We start from the raw sequence: 22,551 nt of genomic DNA on the forward strand, positions 1-22,551 counted from the left end.
GTTGTGTGTGTGTGTGTGTGTGTGTGTGTGTGAGAGAGAGAGTAGGTTTATATGCCATGGGAGAGTGACATTTCCGACCTTAGCCTCTGAGGCCATGCCAGGTCGTTGGCTGTCAGCCTCTGAGTGTATAGGCTGCGTACTGGGGTCAGTGCTTTGACTGAGAGAACAGTTTTCACGAAAACAGAGTGGGGTAAATGGATAGTGGGAGGAGACGAACCGCAGCACGGAGGAACAACATAGCCAGGAAGGAGCCTGATGGAAGAAGAGACAGATCCAAGTTGTATGCATAGAGCAAGTCCTGAAGACGAGCTCCACGCTGCTCATTAGGTTTGGGTGTGTATGGGAATGGCACTAAACATGACATTTCCCCTGCAGCCAGCGGAACGACTTCGGCATCAAATAACAGCCCTGGAGCACAATGAGTAGTAAAGCCGTAGCCACGAGAGCTGTCGTCCAGCTCAGCTACCACCAGCCGCCACCAACCAGGAGCCCTCAATTTGAGTCGGAGTCAGCACTGGGGCAGGGAGCAGGATGTACCAAACTAGCGTCTTGCTTTGCTGAGGTTCTGGTATCATAAATATATGAAATATACCGCTAAAACGATTCCAACGATGAGGGAAGCTATCCCCAAAAATACAAACCTGGATCTCCAAACCAAGTGGCAAATACAGTTAATATACTGCATAAGGTTATATTCTACGTGAAGTAGGTTTTTCTACCCAGACATATATTGGAAAGTTCCACCCTCCTCTGAAATAAAACTGCTGAGGTGATGCCACAGTGTCCTAGCTGGCACTTATATCAAGCACGGCTCCGGGTGTGTAGCCTTGTTTTGTCATGTAATTATTGTCTGCAAAAATTCTCATGGCAAATGACAAGTTTACTAATTTATAGCTGAACTTTCTTGGAGATGGTTGCTTTTTTTTCTTAGAAGCTAGCCGGTGTTAGGAAAGATTTAAAGCCAATGCTTGACTGAGTAGAGTAGATAAAAGATCTGAATTTGAATTAAGTGTGACACCGGATCTCAGTTTCCCGTTTGTTGTAGGGTGGCACAAAATAATTTATCACTGTGTATTATATTATCTATCGGTTTCCCTATTGCACTCTTTTCATTCATTCATTCTGTTGTTTAATTAGGGTCGTTTTGGAAAGTGCATAAAAGACAGAGTACAGTAAGCACAAAAATACCTCTTAACTAACTGAACCTACTTTAAGGACCTGTTCAGCTGTACCCCAAAACTCTATATTCATCTTTAACTCACCTTATGTGTGTGCTTCCTTTGGTGTCCATTTTTTATCATTTTCAAGCGTCACTGCTCTTATTTTGGAAAGAAGACCGTTTTTGATTTGCAGGACATGAGCCACTCGGTAATAAACCCATCAGGCACGTGTCCATGATGTAGCCATAACAAAGAGATCTCCTAGCCAGCATGTCTTCCTGAGGTTGTATTGAAAGATTCATGGCGTGTTTAACCATCCTTTCCTCACTAAAGGCATATCATTTCTCCCCGTCCTTGGATGCGTCTAACTGATCATCTTCTTACAGTGTCCAGTGTACTTCCTCTGGCTCCAGTGCTGTCTGAGGAGTAGCAGCCCCCGGTTTTAATTCCAGTTTTACCAACATGAAAGGTTTCTGTCGTGGGCAAATAAGAGGACTGGGTGGCTTTGGAGAAAAGGGTCAAACCGCATGATGAGCGCGGGTGGTTCTGTCTCTTGAAAACCCTTCCAGCAACCGGAAGCAACTGGGTTAAATGCTACAGCCACAATTACTATGTAGAAGTTGGAGTGCTGTCACAGTCTCCTGTCAGAGATGTAAAAACAGCGGCGTCTGTGTGTGTCTCTTAAATGCCTCCTGAAATTGTGTGTAATTGAACCTAAGGCGATGAGGTGAGTTAAATGAGTTGGACAGCTGGGTTGTAAGGCCGGCCATGGATAGGTTGTAATTTCATGACAGAAGCCATTGCATTTGCCCTCCTGTGGAGACGGTGACTGTAGTGCGTTGAAGCAGGGAGAGACATGTTTAGCCATAAGCATCTTTGAGATGAATGTAAAACTCCTTGTGTTTTTATCTTTCACATGAATTGATTTTATCCATTCTGGCAGTGTTGCTCAACTCATGGCAGTGGCGATTGGGTGGTCACTTGGTCAGGCCTACTTTGCTCTCTTAATATGTATTAGGGTTGTCTCAATTAGTACTGGGTAGATGGTATCATGGTCCAATTCAAGCTTTTTTAGAATGGTCAGATCGGATTGGTATCAGGCTTCAGCCAAGGCCAATCTTTTGTAGTCATTTATTTAAGGTCCACCATAAACCTAAACCACGTCCCTGTTGTGTCAAAACCTCTTCTTCCTCTTCTGTTTCAAGGTGGATGGCTAGCGTCACAGCTGCCTAAAATGAACCAAAAGTACGTGACTGAACATGTCAGCTGTGTGGAAAAGCTTCATAAAGCAAGTTCTAAATTGTGCAATGTGAATGTTTGGCAAGATGGTAGCAGGAGATCATTCAATACTACCAACTTTATACGCCAAAGGGCTTCTTCAGGTACGCTCAGGCAAAGGCTGCAGTGAAACGACAACAGTGAACGCTGCGTTTAAAAGGAGAGAAAAGTTTATTCGAGACAGCATCAAGGTGAAAAATATTTCAGAGAGGGCGTATGCTGCTGGATGACCAGCCCAATTCTCTAACGGAGAACACAAGTTTTTCTGGAGCCATGGTATGAACTTCCCTCTCCTCGCTACATTAGCATTGGTAGCCTTATTTGTTGGACTTGATCCAGTCACGCGGTGCACATGTGATTTAGGAGAATACGATGAGGATTATGAATATTCAGGAGAGGAAATTTTGTTAATTTAAGATTGGATCAGTAACCAGATCGGCAAATGCTGAGTATCAACAGATCGTTTTTGGATCAAGGGGGAAAAATCAGTTGTGATTTATGACCAAATATTTATGACATGTATCCCCATACAAGTTTCTGATGATAGATAACACACACACCCATATACATATGCATCTATATCACAGTAAAATTTTAAAATATGAAGGAATTTTGCCAGCTTTCTTGGGATTTATACCCCAAGTTTGTTAGGCAATGCATAACATGTTATATAGCTGCAGTCCAGCAAGAAAATGCTGAATGTTTTTATGCGTTTTGGTTTTTCCCTTCTTCCTTTGTCACTGAAATGCATTGACTTCAGCTCCTCATATGAACTGCACTGCCTGTCCTAGACAGTGCCATATTCTGCCATGTTTTTTTTTTTTAAATATTTTTTCATTACACACTGACATGTATTTTTGTAGTAGGTTGAACATGGCTAATTGGTGGATACTTAATAACAGTCACTTGTGTTTAAGCTGCATGCCTTTGGTCTGTTGAGTCTATTAAATGGATTGTGATTTCACTCCATTAACCAGTGTCTGAAATTCTAATCCCAAGATATTGTAAAAACAGTAGCAAACTCCTCTCATGTTGCAAGCATCTTAGGAATGCACTCCTGAAGTGATGGATGCTCCCTGAGGGAGTTGACCAACGGGGAGATCAGGGCAATGCTGGTGTCGCAGCGTAAATAGGGAAGTTATGTTAACACTGCCTTTGTATATGTGTTTGCGCAAGATGAGGAATGGGTTCAGCATCAGGGCGGGGTAGATGATTGGGCAGCAGCTCTGTGTATTCGCCAGACCTGTATGAGTCATCGCGCTCAGGCAAACCTCACGGCAACATGTCATATCAAGACATCGCCCAACTCTCAGCCTCTCGCTTGATTCCTCCCCACTGTGCAGATTGCCAGCTGTTGTTATTGTCTTGCACTGTTGTTATTAACTTTCAAATTCCTGAAGATAGTGTCATATAATCAGTGAATTTTGCACCGTGAACTCATTTATCTCAGCTGGTCAAGGATGGCTAAATATGCAGCCCCAGAAATTGACTCACGCAATCTTAATCTTTGCATTCCTCCATATAGCTCAGCTTACAATACAATGTTTCCAGTGTGTTTTGAGGCATGTTGGCATTAGTGACGCAGTGCTGACTCAGTTATCCTCCAATGCTAGTGAATGATAGTGGCCACAGATATTTAGTGCTTGACAGCCAAACCAGGAACCTCAGCAATGTAAACATTCGGCTGTTTAGCATCAGCTTGAAGCCCCAGAATGCATGTTTGTGTGGATGTCAGGCTTAATTTACAGTGCCATATGGACATGTGATGCTTATTTTCAGCAGGTTATTTAGTTACGATGGCAGTTGGGTTTGGTTAGTGGCTTTGAGGGATGGAGAGGTATGTGACGTTCACCCAGCTGTGCTTAAATGAAGAGTGTATTGTGCAAAGCTGTGGAAAATCCATGCACATTCTTAAACATTCTCCAGAGATTCCACTCGTATACAGTAGTCGTTACACATTTCTTTAAAATGCTAAAACAGACAATAATAGGATAATTTCTATTGGTCATGTATCATATCACATGGGCTGGCCCTATTAATTGCAGGAAAGAAAGCACGACTGAATAGGGGAGAGTTTGCTGAAGTTGCAAAGAGCAGACATAGCTTTGGTCTGGACCGGTGGCAAGTGGATGAGATTATAGTATCGTATTGGTTTTATGCTGTGGTAGATAACGGGTGGAGCAGAGGCATCTTTCTGCAGTAATGTCAGGTTACAGAAAACCCAAATGCAATGCCTGGGAGGCTGAGACCTCTAATGTCCATGATTGTCCCGTTGGCCCGGTGTACCAGCCTAAATCAGCCCTCCAGCTCATACTGTTGTGTCCTATCCGTTTTATGCATGCACTCACAGACACACACAGCGGAACACAGCCAGACACATGCAGCCTGAGGGAAGATATAGCATACCACAGCAGGCGCTCTAAGTTGGTAACACCCATCTGCTGGCCCACATACTGCCTCGAGAGTGGCACGTTCAGTAGTTAAGCTCTCACCTCTCGATCCATAATACACACAAACTGGCACAGAAGTTTCTGTGTAAGCATAAATGTCAGACCGAGCAGCGACGGCCTTGTATTACAAGATGTTGTTAGGTAGTAACTGTTAAATGTAATTATCACACTGCCTTAATGAAATTAAATCTGATACAGTGGACTAATAATAGCAAGTACTGTTACTGTATTTGATGAAATTCATTTTTGAACTGTTCTCACTTGCAGTTTCAAAATATCTCACTGTGTCATCTGGTAAAGATTATCATGAGGTTTTTGAGTTTGGAGACCTGTTACCAATTTTTAAATCTCCTTGTTTTTCAGTCGGTGGTGAAAACCGGACGTTTGCTCATCAGTCACGAGGCTCCGATAACAGGAGGCTTTGCAGCTGAAATCAGCGCTACAGTACAGGTGAGAGTGCGCCGTCTGTGAGTGCATCCATGTATCTGGTGGGTAATGTATGTCTATGCATGAGTGGGAACAAACTGCATTTAATGAGTTTTTACCCCTAGGGGTTTGAGGTGGGGTTAAATGGTGCAGGTACTTAATGGTTTTGTCATAAAGTTGCACATTTGCAAATAGCCTCGCCAAATGTTCCCAGAGCAGTGTTTTCAAACGGCGAGGGCGTGCCTTCCAGGGGGCATGGGAGAGTTGAAGGGAGGCACAGCAGAGACGGGGAGGCGAAGATGATGTGTAAGATGAAAGGGAAGGTGTGTGCCAGCTGGCTGCTCACCAACAGCAGTTGCTGTGACAGTTCACGGAGAGAATCAAATAACCCGCTTTAAAAATATTTAGTGCTCAGTTGCCACACAACGAATAATTTCCCTTCTCTGAGGCAAATCTGAACACATTTTTTAACTCACTGTGACGTCACTTCTTGTATAATACAAACTTTGATGACCTTTGGAAAAAACTATTGCAAATTAAGTCCATACATTTGCTTAGAAAGCATGAAAAACATGTTTCTTATTTTAGAATTGTATTCTTTTTATCATTTTTTTTATATATCACTATAATTTGATGATAGTGCTCTTTACATCCTTGCTACACTGCAAACAGGAACTGATAGCTAGTAGCCATTTGTGCATTTGTATAGTAGTAGTGGAGATGCAACATGAATTTTCTCAGTTAGAAGAGTTTGCATATAACTTACATTCACATTATCTCCATATGCATGGTATAAACAAAAATCAAAACTATTCTAAACCAGTCACGCGTACAGTATTTATGCTTAAATGTCATACAAAATCAGTTTTAAAGAATGGCTCCCTGTTTCTGAATACAACCACTTGATAAAAAATGCTATTCATTTAAACATAACTGTGATTATATATGTTGGCTCTGACTAAGAAAGCATAGAAAGAATGATCTCCCTAGGATTTCATATTGTGCCTTGTGGAGCTCATTTGGAACGGTACTTCAGCATCATAAATCATTCAGGTACTTAATCATATTTGATGCTGCACATTTTTTTCAAAGTATTGGCTAAAGGCGTCGCACACTGCTAGTCTGACTCACCAGATATACTGCACACAGCTGGGATGAAGCCTGTCATTGGCTGTGAGTTTCATGCAAACTAGCATACACTTAAAATGGCAGGTTCCCATGAGGATTCGGATATTGCAATAAGGTAAGCCTATTTAGTTTGTTTGGTGAATATCTACATTTAATATGATTACAAGATTTGCTGTCTAACAGGGACCTTCTTGCATGATGCATTTTCTGACACCGGTCCTCAGTAGAAGTTGATTTGCCACATCTTATTACTCATGCAGCAGAATGCATGAGATACATTGACTTAATGAATTTCTGCAACAGCCGCATCCAGATAGCAAATGTTATGTGGATTTAATGAATCCGCTGAGCTCCTCCAGAGCTGAAGTATAGGCAGGCTTCACCTCTAGGTCACTGATCATCAAATTATGTTTGTCTTTCTTATCACAGTCAACATGCTGTGTGTCTTTTACTAGTTTTATGCTGTTTACTCTTGCGGTGTATTAGCCATTTTTATGACATGCACACACTCCTCCTTCTCCTTTGATAGAGCACCTTGACTGCATCCAGGATTATCCAGTGCAGATGCGGATCTGCGTAGTTAGGTCTGGCTATAGTAAACTATTACTATTACTTGCTTGTGCCATAGCATTATAGCAATTGTAGTTACAAAACATTATTATTTACAATTTATTGTATTGAGTGATAGTAATTTTGCCAATTGATTGTAAACAAAAGTAAACCTAAGAGTAAAGGAATTACAGAGCAGGAATATATACAAGAGCAGTGGCTCTGGTAATGCAAAAGGACTGGATGCTGTAGCCAAGACATGCCAGAGACTGCCGATGTCCAAGTCAGAGCTAAGTGCGATGACAAAATGAAAAGTCCTCCCCCGTCCCATCATCCTAATTGCAGCTACTTCTGTGTGGTGAGGTAATTACCTTCAGCATTGGGGTGGTTTCTCCCTGTGAGCTTCTCACTAAAGCAATGAGTACCCCTCTCCTCAGGGAGTAATTTATTGAACAGTGTCAGCTCTCCCCTTTATACCCAGCTCCTCACAATTCAGCAGACTAATTGTATGCATGACACTTCATGTGTTACCTGCAGCAGTTTCCTTGTTAATGTGCATGAGTTGGAGCTGTCAAATCAATGAATTGATCCTCTCCTCATTAGCTGTCTGTCAGATGTTGCTTTCTCCCCGTCTGTTAGGGCTTAAGTGGGTAGTGAATCATCCCCCTCATTTCCATGCTTCAACGTTTTAACATTGTGTACGGGTGACGTAAGTTGTTGGTGTTTTCACTGATTGCATTGATGTGCAGAGTTCACATGGCCTCAGGCGATTTGGCTCGTCTACCAGCTGGAAAGAAACTTTTAGAAATGTAGATAGGCTTTAATAGGGGTTCAGTCTGACCTACAAGGGTTCGGAGCACCCAACTGAACCCGACACCCAGAACTTTCTTGTATCTTTCCCGAAAGGATTGTGAGGCAGGCCCCAAAATTAAGTTGTGTATTCAGCCTCATTTTGGAAGAAACTATATACCAAGCATGCGGATGACTGTGGATAATGCTGTTTGACTGGTCTAAGAGGATTAGTGGGAGTTTTGGTAATTTTTTGGTTGCGAACGCTGCAAATCCAAGCAACAGTAACCACATCTTGGGAAGCTAATCAAGCTTACAGTATTTCCCCCCAAGATAATTGGTAGTGGTGTTTTTGCTTTAGTTTGGTAATGCCCACTAGTGTGATAGGAAGCAAACTTGGGGAGAGAATGACGTGCAGTAAAAGGTAGTAAAACAAGGGTGTTAAACCTTGGTGTCCATGTGGTATGCACGCTAACCATTTAGCCATGATGTCACCCTGATTATTGACTCTGAAATCAGATAATGCAGTACTATTTATTTCACATTTTCCTCTTCAGTTTCTCTTTGGTGCAGCTTTTGCTGAAGTCATTGCTGCCTGGTTTGATGCAATTCAAACTCAAATGCAGAAGAAATGCTGAATGGCAGATTGCTTTGAGTCAAAAAAATAACATGACATTTTTAATATGATTGCACAGTCCCACTCAGCTTTGATAACGGGTTGATAAGCTTCTTAAAGTACAGCTTTCGAGGGGATTGTGAGTCACGGGTCCCCATCAACAATAAACATCCTGGGTTTCAGGATGGAGTCTGACTTGTTCTGATTAGCAGGAGTATGAATGTGCCCTAAGTTGTACCGCAACTCCTTGTTTACTGGTGTGTATTTGTATCCATGAGGTTTAAAAACAAAGGACAAAAGGAACAACTAGTTGTCAGTGAAGCATGTATAGCCTGGACTCTGTTGTCCAGGAGCACTGTTTAAACTAGAGTTTGTTATTTCTGGAGAGAGCGTCTTCAGCTACTACCTGTCTACCTCAGTCTTCTTGGATCTAAATGAAAGAACCATTTATGGGTTTGATTCTCTCTTTTGTATTAAAAACAGAGGAACGTTTGGTAGGGCTTGGCAACCGTTTTTATCAGGCTGTTTAATATTGTGTCATTGGCTGGCCCCTTTTTCTGAGTGTGTGACTTATGACTGGATAGGATAGAGTAGGGTAGAAATAGACTGCGCATTTGTGGGCCTCAGGGATGCACAGACAGAAATGGTGAATCACCTTCTATGTCTTAACTCTTTAAACCGCTACAGACATGACTAAAGTAGATTCAGATTCCAGTTATTTGTGGGGACCTTGAATTGCCTGCTAGCAGTCACTGGTAGTGCTTTCATTATACTTATGTTATTTGAACTAACACAATCTGACATCCAGCCCAGCGCTCCCCGTTGAGTTGTGGTACTGAGCTAGGACATGCTTCAAAGACTGCAGTCTCCACTCATGCCCAGTTTGTGTTAACTGAGGATGCAGGCCTTCCACATATTCTGCTATATATGCCTTCTGAATAAGAGTCAGATCACTGGTCATGCTTGTCTGAACGAGAGGCAGCACACAGCCTGGGGCATTGCACCCCACTGTAAAAGTCATTGTAGCCCCCAACATGCCTTTCTTTATCAGGGGGTATACTAAATTGCTTTCAGAGCCTAATGTTTTTACAAGAGGGCTCGTTGTATAGATTTGAGAATTGGATACAGGTACGAACACACTACACAAATTCGTGACCCTTTATCTGATGAGTTAGAAGTACATTTTCATTCCAAGTCTTTTGACATACAGACGCGGTTCTGCATAAATAGCCTTGGGATACATTTGAATTTGAATCAGCTCAAAAACTGTAGCCACTCTAGCATCTCCCTGACAACCCAACGCTAAACACAAAAACGTATTAAATGGAGGAGAAATGGACTGAACTCACTTTTTTTATACTATTTGGAATTGGCCTTGTTGATGATACAGTATTGTAAGAACGACTTAAGACATATACAGTAATTTTTAGCTGAGTAGTTTTTTTTCTGCCAGTAAGAGCAAAGCAATGGTGCATGTGGCATGTCCAAGTACAGTATTTGTTTTAATGTTCTATAAATTCACAAATAAAACTTTGTATTTATGTAATAGCCAGCACGAACAAGCGAAGGTGAGTTGCTAATAAAGGCCAGGCAAGACAGACATTGGAGTTCAACAGCTGCATACAACAGTACACAAATGTAAATGTAATACCAGTTGCATTTTCACAGTTATAACTCCAACAGTATACTGTAACAATCATGTTATACTCACCAGTCCATTTCTCTGAGTGACGCACTTTACAGTATGGAGTAGCATAAGCAAACATAAGTAATGGGTTGCCGTGCCAGTTAAGGTGCTTTCAAACCTGTATTTCATTCCGATTGAGAGACTATTTTTTCCAAAGACGCATCTTGTAACCTACTTGGTTATGTAATTATATGGTCGTCGTGTAGGTCCGTGTATAATGGTAAACGAACAAACCTGATGGAAAATGCTCCCGGTTTAGGAACAACGACCTAGGTGTGAAAGCACCCTTTAGATTCACTGATAGCAAATCCATATTTTAAGCTTATCAGTATATTTGTGAATCAGGAGGACCATGAAACGAGGCTACAGCTGTTTATTTGTCGTTTTTGACACTTATGTCTCAATCAACAAACCTTGATTTTAACTTTGGTTCCAAATAGAGGTCTGAAGCCAACTTTATCCCACCCCTGGCTGAGTAATAAAACTTGTAGCTGCTGGCTAGGAGGTAGCATGTCAACTGCATACTGACAGTGATTTGTTGGTTGTTGTAAGATAATGTATTTCCAGAACATTAACCGTAGACTAACTACCCTGTTATCACATGAATAAAGCTACCCCCAGGTTATGGTATCCTCTGTATATTTCATTTTATTTCGTTGCAGTAGGATTTAGGACAACGCAGACTTGTCAGCGTTGCTTCTACACAGCCACGCTCAGCTCTTTATTTTCAGGCATGTAACCTCAAACATGAACCATCTAAGCCATTTGAAGCCATAATATAAACATTAATAACCGTTTGACTTGCATGCACTTTGCAGAGCACCACTTTATCTTTATTATGTTGAGAAGATAAGAACAGAGAACAAAATGATCTGATCACCCCCACAGGCTATATTTTACATCACAGGCTATGAGTGATGATTGTTCTTTAAGCTGAACATCACTGAGAAACATGTTGAGAACTCAAAACCAGTTTCAGCCTGTTTCCAGCTGAAAATGGTTTGGCCTGCCATTGTCTTCACTGATATAGCATGTGATATTGGCACTGCAACCTCCAATCTGCGGGTGTTTCTGACAATCTCTGATTTTTGTTTGACAGGAGACACAATATCATCACTGCGATTCTAAGCCCCGACCGTGAAGTATTTTTAAATCGTGCTCCGCTGCAGGACGCACGCTCTCTGGTACTGCCATGTTGACATATTTTTATTCTGACATTTAAGTATATTCCATATAATGATGCACTTCCCAAAAGATAAACACCGATTTGAATGAAATCTGAGTTGTGTGGCCATCTCTTGTCCAGCTGTGGTGGCAGGCAGTCAGACTACTGTACTTTTCTCCCACTTCCAGTAAATGTATTTAGAGGAGATTGCAGATCTGACCCAGACAAAAGAGCAAACTCCCTGGTACTGTCTGACTGGTTGTCTGAAGCCGGGCAGAGAATAGATCTCAGGGTTGTGATCTCGCTGGACATGGGTAATCACATGGGTGTCACTTCCACTAATACACCGAGATGAAAAGAAAGCACCTTGTGGAGTCTGATCATATTAGTAGGAGGTTTGTTTTCCCTCTTCAGTCTCCTGCAGAAATTCACTATTTAATAAATACCTTGAACAAAGGCTCATTCACTAAACACCATTCTGCCAGCTTTTTGCACAAGTCTAAACAGAAGTAAATTTACATGAATGCATTGAGGCATGATAAAAATGTTCTTATGCATTCAAGGGCTTGGCTCCAGGCAGACATTATTTAAGTACACTCACTGACATTTGACATGGAAAGTTTGTGACTGAACTTTGCCCAAGAAAACACCGTTGTAAGCTATGTGCCAGCTATGGCATGCATGATTGGCGCTCAGGTGATCTGAATAATCAGTATTGCAATTTATTGACACTTAATAAACACTTCTGATGATATCACAACCCAAATAGACAAGTTTGCTGCAGGCTGAGCAGAACTTCACATTTTCCATGAGCCAGATTTTCACTACTGAGATTGAATAGCCTTGATAGACCCTAAGGCCATGGACAGTTGTCAGAACATGAAAGTAGTGTGCTTAGGAAAACTTAAAGAGAAAATGAATGGAAAATACCAAGATTATCCTCTCACATCGCAGTAGTACAGTGGCTGTTGTCAGGATCTGCCACAGCCTGTTGGAGAGAATCCGTCACAGGTTACGCTGAAGTCCACATGGAAGGAGGAAACAGAGCAGTGAAGAGGAAAAGGAGGGTTTGTTGAGCTAGCTGTCTTCATTCAGTGTACATTCATTAAAGCTAATCACCGTTCATTAGCCGGGGCGAAACAGACGGCCTGTTGTATGGCGCTGGGTCCAGCCGCCAGGCCAGCACTTTATCTGCTGGTTCACTTATTATAATTAATGGTTTTAACACACAAGATGGCTGGTCCTTGTAGTTATATCAGTTTGGACATTTCAACTACTGCATAATTTCAACTCATTATATTTTAAGAAAATGCATGCAAAATAAGGTTTTCATCAGTAAACTAAATTCAGAACTTGCAGGTAGTACACACTACAACAAATATGTTTCCACACATTTCAACAAAAAATTAGCTTAAGGTATCTTGTTCTTTTTAAAAAAAAAAATAACCAATAATCTGATATTGCCTCCTAGTAGTTAAAGAATTGCTTCAAGTTGTTTTCCATGTATTTTGCCATTTCTGGGTTCTGGTGGATCCTGCCTTTGCTGCTGTCTCCCCAGGGTGCTTGAAAAATCCTAGACGTTTGGAATGTGACATATTCCTGAGTTAATGTGTTGGCAGGGTTTCGTCTCAAAGGGAATTTGGATCAGATTATTCAGGGATTGGACTGGATCGCTATGCAATACAGATCGGCAGCTGGCCTTCACCCACAGCTCCTTCACCTGTGTAGTTAGATTAGGAAGAGTACGACGGGGGAGAAATACGAGAAACCACCGCAACCACAGTTTTATCATCCAAACACACGCATCCAACTATGAAACCGCCGCTAAATTGTGTGATGTGATTGGACGCATTTATGTGCGCCTGAGTGCAGGAAGAGTCGTGAGAGTTTAATGGCAAGAAGCAACAGAGGGAATTTGATGTATAAATGTAAACAAATGTAATACATGTGCTTTATCCGTAGATATTCCAGTATTCCCCTTTAATCAAAAGCTTGGATTTATTGGTTTGATGTTTTTACTGTTACAAGGATTGCTTCTTACGTCCAATCTTGATAATTCTGGATTTGTCTTCCTATTTGGCAATCTGATATCCAGACTGGAAAGCTCCCTCTGCACCATGTGAGCTCCACAGACACAGAGAGCGAGCAGCAAGCTCCTGCTGCACTTCTCTCTCTGCCTCTTTCAATTTCTCTTGTTGTGTTGTATTTTTACAAGCCATAAAAGCGCTGAAGCACAAAAGGCCTCCCCATCAAGTCTGACATTCCCCTATGCTCGGCCAGATGTTTTATAAGAAATGAAAAACATAGTGTGAAACATACAAGTCCTGCCCTGCCAAATTTCAAATTGCTCCATGGCAGCCAGTTGGTAGGTTCATAATGTGGAATTACACGGATGGCTGAGTTTGTGATGCTGTCAGTGTCACAGAAACAGGTCAAAGTACGCTGCGTGTCAGAGAAGGCGAGCAGCTCCGTGGCAGTCAACCAGCATGCTTTTTTGCTTTGGTTGCTTGACTTGCTCAAAGATCGGTTTTAATGCGATAGAGGGTACTTCAGGTCCGTTTCTGCATCTGTGTGCATGTGGGTTCATTTAACTCATCGGGGGGTTTGTCCCATTTGGAGTGTTTTGGCCAGCTTCGTTCGACTTTGTCTCCACGGGAAGAGGTCAAAAGCTAATATAGAGACACGAGTCGTGCCTTGTTTTGCACTCCAGCCAAACTGCCCTGAGTAGCAGCCTGCTCTAAGGAGCCTGAATGATCCATTTTGACAATTAAAGTCAGCTCCCAAAAACTCAAACTTGACAAACTTGAAGGAATATATAATAACTTGTCTTATCATACACTGCCTGGCCAGAAAAAAAAAAAAGTCGCCACCTGGATTTAACTAAGCAAATAGGTACGAGAAGAAAGACAGCCACTAATCAGTGAGGCTAACTGACAAAAAAGGCTTCAATTTACTAGGGAGCATAAAAATTGGACTCTGGAGCAATGGAAGAAGGTCATGTGGTCTGATGAGTCCAGATTCACCCAGTTCCAGAGTGATGGGGGCATCAGGGTAAGAAGAGAGGCAGATGAAGTAATGCACCCATCATGCCTAGTGCCTACTGTACAAGCCTGTGGGGGCAGTGCTATGATCTGGGGTTGCTGCAGTTGGTCAGGTGTAGGTTCAGCAACATTATGTGCCCAAAGAATGAGGTCAGCTGACTACCTGAATATACTGAATGACCAGGTTATTCCATCAATGGATTTTTTCTTCCCTCATGGCACGGGCATATTCCAGGATGACAATGCCAGGATTCATCAGAATTGTGAAAGAGTGGTTCAGGGAGCATGAGACATCATTTTCAGACTACTGCATATGTATGATTGAGACAAGACAGTGATGGGTTTACAAGGATTTTGAGGTGAAGCTGATCTTTATCATTCAGCCTTTATCTCTAATGAACACATCTTCCTTCCCTTAAACATGTTTTCCATCATTTAAAGGATCACAGCCGTCACAGTGTGAACATCTTGACTTATCTTTCCTGCCCGAGAGAATGATGTTCGACAGCATAGTATTTATCCTGATATTTTTTTTTTTTGTACTTGCAGGAGGAGTGCTTCCTTAACCTAGAGGCTCCCATCAGCAGGGTCTGTGGTTATGACACCCCCTTCCCTCATATCTTTGAGCCCTTCTACATCCCAGACAAGTGGAAGTGCTTTGATGCAATCAAGAGGATGATCAACTACTAAATCCCTGTCAGGTAGGACAGCTCCGACAACTTCTTTAGAAGCAAATTTACGATGGAATGTAATTTCATTTTCAAACAGTAGCTGTGTATATTAAAGCCTGCCAACAACCCTGTACTCTACCCTGTAATCTGCATTATTTATTCCAGTAATATAGTTAGCCCTTTTCTCTACGCACTCTTACTGTTTCACATATCCCACCCTTTTGATGGAATAATTTACATTCTGACGTCCTTCTGTCATCACATTATCAGAAATCTGTCACTGCCACACAGGATTGCACTTTATCCTCCAGCTCACATTACTTTTTGTCTCTCAGTTGGTGCCACCGCCAAAATAAAATATTACACATTTCCAGTGACTGTTGCAGTGACTGTTTTATGAACAGAGGCCCGTAAATGTGGGCACTTTACAAATTGAGGGCTACCTCTGCTATTACCGACTCTGACATTCCGACTGGCGACATGCAATGAATAATGGAATTACAGTTTCTGGGAGTTATGCAAGATATGTTTCATAAGCCAACACCAAGGGCTTAAGGACACCATTAAAGGATTTATTTAAGATGGAAAAAAAAAATCTCGTACAGTTATAAAAGTAAGCAAAACATTACGGCAACAAAATAACAAAGGGATAGTTGCATTGCTCTGGCTTTGCGGAGGACATTTTAACTGCAATTAATGTCTTACTTAAGTCCGTGCTGGATACTTAATGGGGCACTCCAGCAATTAAATATTGTTCTGCAATAAAGTTAATGGACTTCAGATGAGGGAAAAATTGCGATATACCAGCCTTTCATTCCCACGGTGAGTCAAGCTTCAAAGACACCAGAGCCTTTACTTCCAATGATGCAACTTTGCAGCATCTGTTGTGTCGATTGTGTGACTGTAAAAGGCCAAGTTTTCAAATCTCCCCAGTTTCAGTTTGTAACTGACATCATCATCGTCATCATCGCTGAAATACTGCCTGCCGTAATGGATTACACTGAAGCTTTGATCTTAAAATCTTTCCCTCCATCAGCTTCTGTACAGCATAATTACCTTGGTTATCTTGCAATCTAGATGCAAGCTGTGAGAAGTGTTACCTGAATACCTTCCTCAGGTGTGACTAGATGGTTAAAATGAAATATGTGGTTATGGGGTGTACTCGGCCTTTCAGAGGAATGAAGAGTTGAGCTTGAAGATTTGGCAGAGGCGCCTTTTTACTGCATATTTAACAATTAAAAAAAGTTAAAGAATCACACATCTAAATACATTTTTGAAACTGGTCATGTCACTCAGTAGCGAATGCCAGAAATATAAAACGATGGACAGATTTTTCTGTGACACTGTAAACTGTCTTTGTCGGGATGTATGCAGTGGAAATTTCTTGAACGCATATTTTTAACGTGTGTTTCTCATCACTGCAAGGTCTACAGTTTTAGTGAAGCACGCACTGTGCATACAATGTGTGCGCATGCCTTTCTGACACTTTCAGTCTCCTGCTACGAAGCTGGACGGTGTCGATGAATACGTAGCATCTGTTTTGGGTGCATTCACACCTGCGTTTAGACCCGCTGACCTGTAATCAGACCACCCAAGGCTGATTGTAGTGGCAACTGTTAACAAGACGGGCATGTCGTGGATATGCCCATGGAGTTGCGTAACCTTACACTTCTTATACTGTGGTATAGCCTGTCGTTTTTCATTGTTTGCAGAAGTGTATAATAATTCTTGGAGATGGGACAGTCAGTCTGCCAAACGGTTTCATAATTCCTTTTTAATTGTCAGTGTCATCTTAAATCATAGCCATTAAAATGTTGGCCTATGAGGGATAAGAAGCCATTTGTTGAATTCTTAATTGAATCCAACACTTGTCACTTCTCGTCCTCACTGTCATCCAACTCCATCCAGCTCTACTTTTCCTCCTCATCTGACATCCAATGTGGATCGTTATTCATTTACTGAACCTTTCTCCTTTTCCAGAGCCAACTTCTGGTAGCCCTCAACTCCTTCCTTCTTCATACAACCAGTCAGTGGAGAGCAGCCAGGAAAAGACACTTTGTTGACCATCCAATCACAAAGCAGTATCCAGATGGGCTCCATGTCCTTGTGTGTCCTCAAGCTGAAAGACTGTTACCATATCTCTGGATCTCTGTTGCAAGGAAAAGTGACTTGATCCACTCTATACAGTAAAACGCTAAGTTTGCTCCAGCCTTCAACATAATGCTCATAATTTCATTTCCTCTTAAACAAAAGTTGGATACTCTGGGGAAACGGTATTCGGTTAAGTTTGTGATTGTCTGCCTCTGTGTGGTGTTACTTTTGAGGGAATTTGTCACTCTGTTCTAATCTTTCTCTAGTTTGACACGAATTGTACTAATATAACGGATCTGTGGTTTTTAACGAAAATAAAAATGTTCAGCATTAGTGTCATTTCATTTTTTTTCTCCCTGGTTTTTCTCAAATCATTTAGTTCGGTGGTTTATCTGGCTCATTTTGGAGGCTGAACCAGTACACACTGGTTTGATAAAACCTCAGAATAAATCTGGGAACATATTTTACCAATGAATTTTACAACTTGTTGAAAGTATTTCATGGTATTTATTACAATTGCTTTAGATCTTTCAGCCTGCCTGCTCTTCCTGTTAACCCTTCAGGGAAAATCTGAGTCATAGATGTTTTCCAGTAATAGTAGCACTTTGATTTAAACATATCTGAATTGAACTGCAGAAAATGTCAGAATTTTATGTCATGGCTAAAGTTGAAACTGCTTGGAAGTTTAGGACCTTTTCCTTTTGCCAGTGCTTCCATCACAAAATTGTCTTTCCTTGTTAAACTTCTTGTCCATCTCTTTCCATTTTAGATATTGTTATGGGGAGTATTGAAATCAAATCAGGGCCGCTATTGGAACCCTGCAGTCATTCACTGGGTGAACTATTAACTAAACGACAATGAAAACGGCCCTTTAAAAGTTGGATTTCTGCCCATGCTTCCATTAGGAGACATTGGCGAGAAACAATGGAGTCCTCAGCCCGTCTTGTCACTCTCTGAACCTGTGTTTGTTTGTGATGTGCACACACATACTTATATTTTAGCAATTTTTACATTCAATTTTTATGAATGTAAAGCTTGCGGTCAGGAAGTCATTAGAGAACAGGCCACATAATCAGGGGAAATCAAAAGAACTATGAATGTGGTCAGCAAATGTCTTGGCAAGTCTGTTAGGATAAATGCTTCTTTGTATACAAATGGAAGTTGTCACTTCAGGGTGATGCAAATATCAGCAGATTGCATCCCGCTTGGATTTTGATCAATTCCAGCTGCCTTTGAGATATGTAGGCCATGCATTAGTATGAATTGTGGCTGATTACCAAACTGGTAGCCTGGAAACCAGTGCAGCCTCCCTGCCTACAGTTTTTTTCGTGGTAGAAAGTTGAACGGGAGTCTCTCCATTGGAAACTGATCTCTGGCAAAGATGTGTTGGGCCAATCAAATGATTCGGGTGTTGTGGTGTACTCTACTCGATAGAGTAACCGCAGCATAGTCATCCACATCATCTGAGCACCATGGAGTTGAATCAAGCGCCCTAATGACTCTTATTCTGATAAGAATTGAGTGTGGCTATGCCAGGCTACCACACTGGACCAAAGGTCCTCCAGGCTGCAGGAAACATTAAAAGTCTGCCATGTACATGTAGAAATTGAGTTTTCTAAGGGTATTAGTTTCACTTGAAGCTCATGCTATCAAATCTCAAAACAATGAGCTAAAATAGACTAAAAGCTTTGTAGAACTGCTGTTCATTCAGTCATTCAATTCCCTGCTGATATGAAATCCATTGCTTAAAGCAGTATTTTGAGACATGCAGCGACATTAGCATTCATCAAGGTTCTCTCCGTGTGACACGAGTTAATCTAATTTTCACTCCCGTTTGACTTCACGTCTGAGAAATGTATCTCCGTGCCATGAAGTGCTGGATGAAACAGTGAAGTCGCTGGCCAAAAGGAAACACAGCAATGAGCTTCACCTATAATTAATCCACTTTATGCCTTCACTATATAACAGAAATGTGAATTCCCTCTTTGAGTCAAGGTTTCCAGTTGTATTTGTGTCAGTTGTGTTCCCATCTCATTCTTCAGGGCTCTCCAACGTGGTCTTCAACGCTGCACTGGCAGCCTACAAGAAAGCACAAATTGCTGTTCAATGAGCCAATCTGCCATGGCGATGCTGCGTGCCATATTCCCCACATATGCTCGGTTTACAGTCATGTTTACAAGCATGCCATGTCGTTGATGCGACGGTCTAATTGCTTGCCCTCGCAGTACATCACAATATCACTGCGGTATAGTCATTTACTCCTCATGCTGAAGGAAGAAATAATCAGCCTGCTAATGGAACATGTACAGTGGAGGCATAGAGCAGACCAGATGGCCCCGTGCCTCAAGGTCTTGCTTTTAATTTGTGCCTTAAATGCACATCAGTGGAGTTTAGGGGAAAGGTGAGAACGACTTCAAAGTGTGACTAATAGATGAACAGAGTCATGTTTTCCCTGTGGCACTGACTGGGATTTTTTAAAGGAAGGGGAATGTGGTGCAAATGTCTTGACAGGCTGGCCTAGAGTCAAATCAGCACATCAGAGAAAGTCCCGTGGTTTTAATGTTAAACAGCCATCTGGATGTTACTCGCTTTGCAGGTTTGGCCTCCTCTTTGTGTTATTTGGAAACATTTTTTGTATAGAGATCAAGACGTGTGCTCTAGTGTGCTCCACTTAACCGTTTTTTTGGAGCAATTGCTTCCAGTATGTCACTTTGTAAACAATTTGTGAAAGTGATTGGAACGGCTTCGTGAACTGTACAAGAAAACTGCATCACCGATGTTTTCTGGGTTTCCAAGAATTACACTCTGCTGCTAAATAAAAACTGGTTGGCAGCCCGTATTACAGATTGTTGCAAAAATAAACACATTTGGAATTTCTGTGATACGGTATCTGCAATGCATTCTCAGCCCATCTGGACTTTCAATCGTGGACAAGGATTTTTTGCACATTTTCAAAGCTGTAATGTAATCACTACTTTCCTCTGCACCATAATATTAGAGTTATGCTGGACTCTTTCCTATCCTACCATAGTGGCAACTATCAGATTTTAGGGCAGTTTACAACGCTTGCACTCAGCAGTCAATCAGGAAAAAGAGAGCATAGACTCGGGGAGTAAAGCAAATGAAAAGAAAATGGAGGGGGAAACAGTAAAACAATTCCACTAATGAGCAAGTATCTACTAAATCCTTGTGAAGTTTCAGATAGGATTCTCAGCACTTTCCACCACAAACCCTGGTCAAAATGTAAAGATAAAATCATGTATGTCATTTTGGTCTGGGTGAAAGCAGTGCCTCTAACCACGGCGGTGAAGCGGCCCCTCCTTTGGGCGGGGTGGCAAAGATGACCTCTGCTTGGTAGGAAGGCCATAATAGCATCTGTGCTCTGACAGTGTGTTATTACACACTATATTTACATGAAACGCAAAAACCAGGGGTGGTAGCTTCACGACGTGAAGCTATGGGGGGTGAAGATGCTCTGGTGCATGCCGAACCATACCACTAGAGATTACTAGAGATTATAGAACCGCTCAGTCTGTAATGTGGCCTGCAGAGCAGTTTAATGGTTGCACTGGGATGTTATACAGCATCATGTTCATGGGAGTGCAATGATTGAATATACCCAACTTCCATTTGCCATCTCATTTTCATAGTTAATTATAATATGTACAGCCTGTGATTGTTTGTCCTTTGGTTAATGTGGAAAATTAAGATGTTGGGAAAACAAATTTTGTGCATTTGACATAAAAAAACAGGTTGGATTCCAAATCGGTTCATTTCAGTTCTGCATCACTAAAGTGTGTTATGCACTGTTGCATAAATTGAACCGTGAACCCATTCCTCAGAAACATGTTCATTTTTACTGATAAGAAAAACACTACTGGTTTTTATTAAGAAAAAAAAAAAAAGCCAATGAGCACTACACCTTGTTATGACAGTTCATATCTGCATGACCACATTTATGTTGAACATACCTGCAGTAATGACGGCTGCTAATGCCTCTGTCAGTCAAATAAAAACTCTCCCAGCGTTAGCTTTGCAGAAACATCCACCGAAGTATTATACTCAAAAGTTAATACTCAACTTTTCTATAAGGCACTTACAACAATCAGCCACAACATTAAAACCACCTGCCTACTATAGTGTAGGTCTCCCTTGCGCCTCCAACACAAATCAGAGAATGGACACGGTCCTTCTGAGGGTGTCCTGTGGAGTGTTGTTAGTGGGGGGCCTTTGGGTCCTATGGGTTCAGGGGCAGGGCCTCTGAGGCCCTTAGCTGCAATCACCTAAGCCTTCAGCTGTGTCATGATGAAATAGCATTCTGCATTCATATCCAGTGCTATATTTATAGAGATTATATTAGCACTAATTGGATAAGTGATTCATCAAATAGTGCAAACATAACATTACAATACTTTAATCAGTGGGCCGTGTTCCCGGTCACCACTGTGTTAACAGACATTAAGTTCAGTGGTTTCCTGTTCAACTTCTTACTGGACAGCCCTATCAATCAACTACTTTCTGGAGACTTTACACACAAACTCAGTTATAGTTTTATGTGTAGCCGGTGCAGCCCTGCAGTGACCACAAGACCGATCCTGTCATCCTAAACATGCCATCACTCTATTCTCTAGATAAAGGATTATTGTTATAGCCTGTCATATTGATGGAACAGCCAGAGTTCTGTGATATCAATCCTCCCAGCAAGACTCATGGCTACCGTGTCTGGGTCCTTCTTCTCACAGAACAAGTAGTCGATTAGTCAACTTCACTGCTGCGCCACGGCGCTTTTAGCGTCGTGTCGACTAGTCACTGATCACGTGACAATAACAACATGGACGCCTCGAAACAGGTGAGGAGACCGGTGGGTCGTTGCCACAAATTAGCGGCTGTTCATCAAGCCTATGGAAATACTTCACCAAAGATGAACTACCCTGACAAGCAAAATATAAAGTACTAAAATACAACGAAAGTACAACTGCAATGCACACTCATCTGAAAAGGCATCCGCTAACACTAGCAGTGGAACGGTCCAAATCCTATCTCGGTTAACGACTTCACTAAATGCCCTGCGGTATCAGAGAGAAGGCTGAAAAATCATCAGTTTGATGCTGTATTTCATTGTCAGAGTTAGTAGACCTTTAGCTGCTGTACACTGAGAAGGCTATAGCCACTGTTTTTTCTTACAACACACTGTGAAGTACCATTGAATGCTATTAATGGTGCCGATTGGAGCTAAACATATATGCAGCATACAATATTGATAAGCGTGTGTGTTTATGTTCAGTGCTCTTGTGTTGTATTAGCTGACATTGTTTCTGTGGTTGTAGAGCGTGTTTTTTTTTATTTGTTGTTTTTTGTCCTTGATGTCAGTGAATGTATCATGCGAGAGACAGAAGTTATGGTCGAGTTGAGAGTTTGCCGAGTGAGAGCCGCATATTAGAAGTGTCAGAGTGTTTATGGTGTTGGTGACGGTAGCCCATGTTCAAGCTTCAATAAACTT

The 22,551-nt window shown here is 41.6% G+C and overlaps 1 protein-coding gene across 1 annotated transcript in view; it reads left to right on the forward strand.

Moving 5' to 3' along the window:
- bckdhb (branched chain keto acid dehydrogenase E1 subunit beta) overlaps window positions 1-17,384 on the forward strand; it is a 51,782-nt gene extending 34,398 nt beyond the window's left edge. Inside the window, exons 9-11 of the mRNA XM_084557140.1 lie at window positions 5,252-5,338; window positions 14,839-14,990; window positions 16,941-17,384. Coding sequence (XP_084413266.1) covers window positions 5,252-5,338; window positions 14,839-14,979 — 228 coding nt within the window. The 3' untranslated portion in view covers window positions 14,980-14,990; window positions 16,941-17,384. The remainder of the gene's footprint in view (window positions 1-5,251; window positions 5,339-14,838; window positions 14,991-16,940) is intronic.
- Window positions 17,385-22,551: the final 5,167 nt, after the last annotated feature.

The sequence above is a fragment of the Chelon labrosus genome (assembly GCF_963514085.1).
Source record: "Chelon labrosus genome assembly, chromosome: 12".
NCBI classification, from domain to species: domain Eukaryota; kingdom Metazoa; phylum Chordata; class Actinopteri; order Mugiliformes; family Mugilidae; genus Chelon; species Chelon labrosus.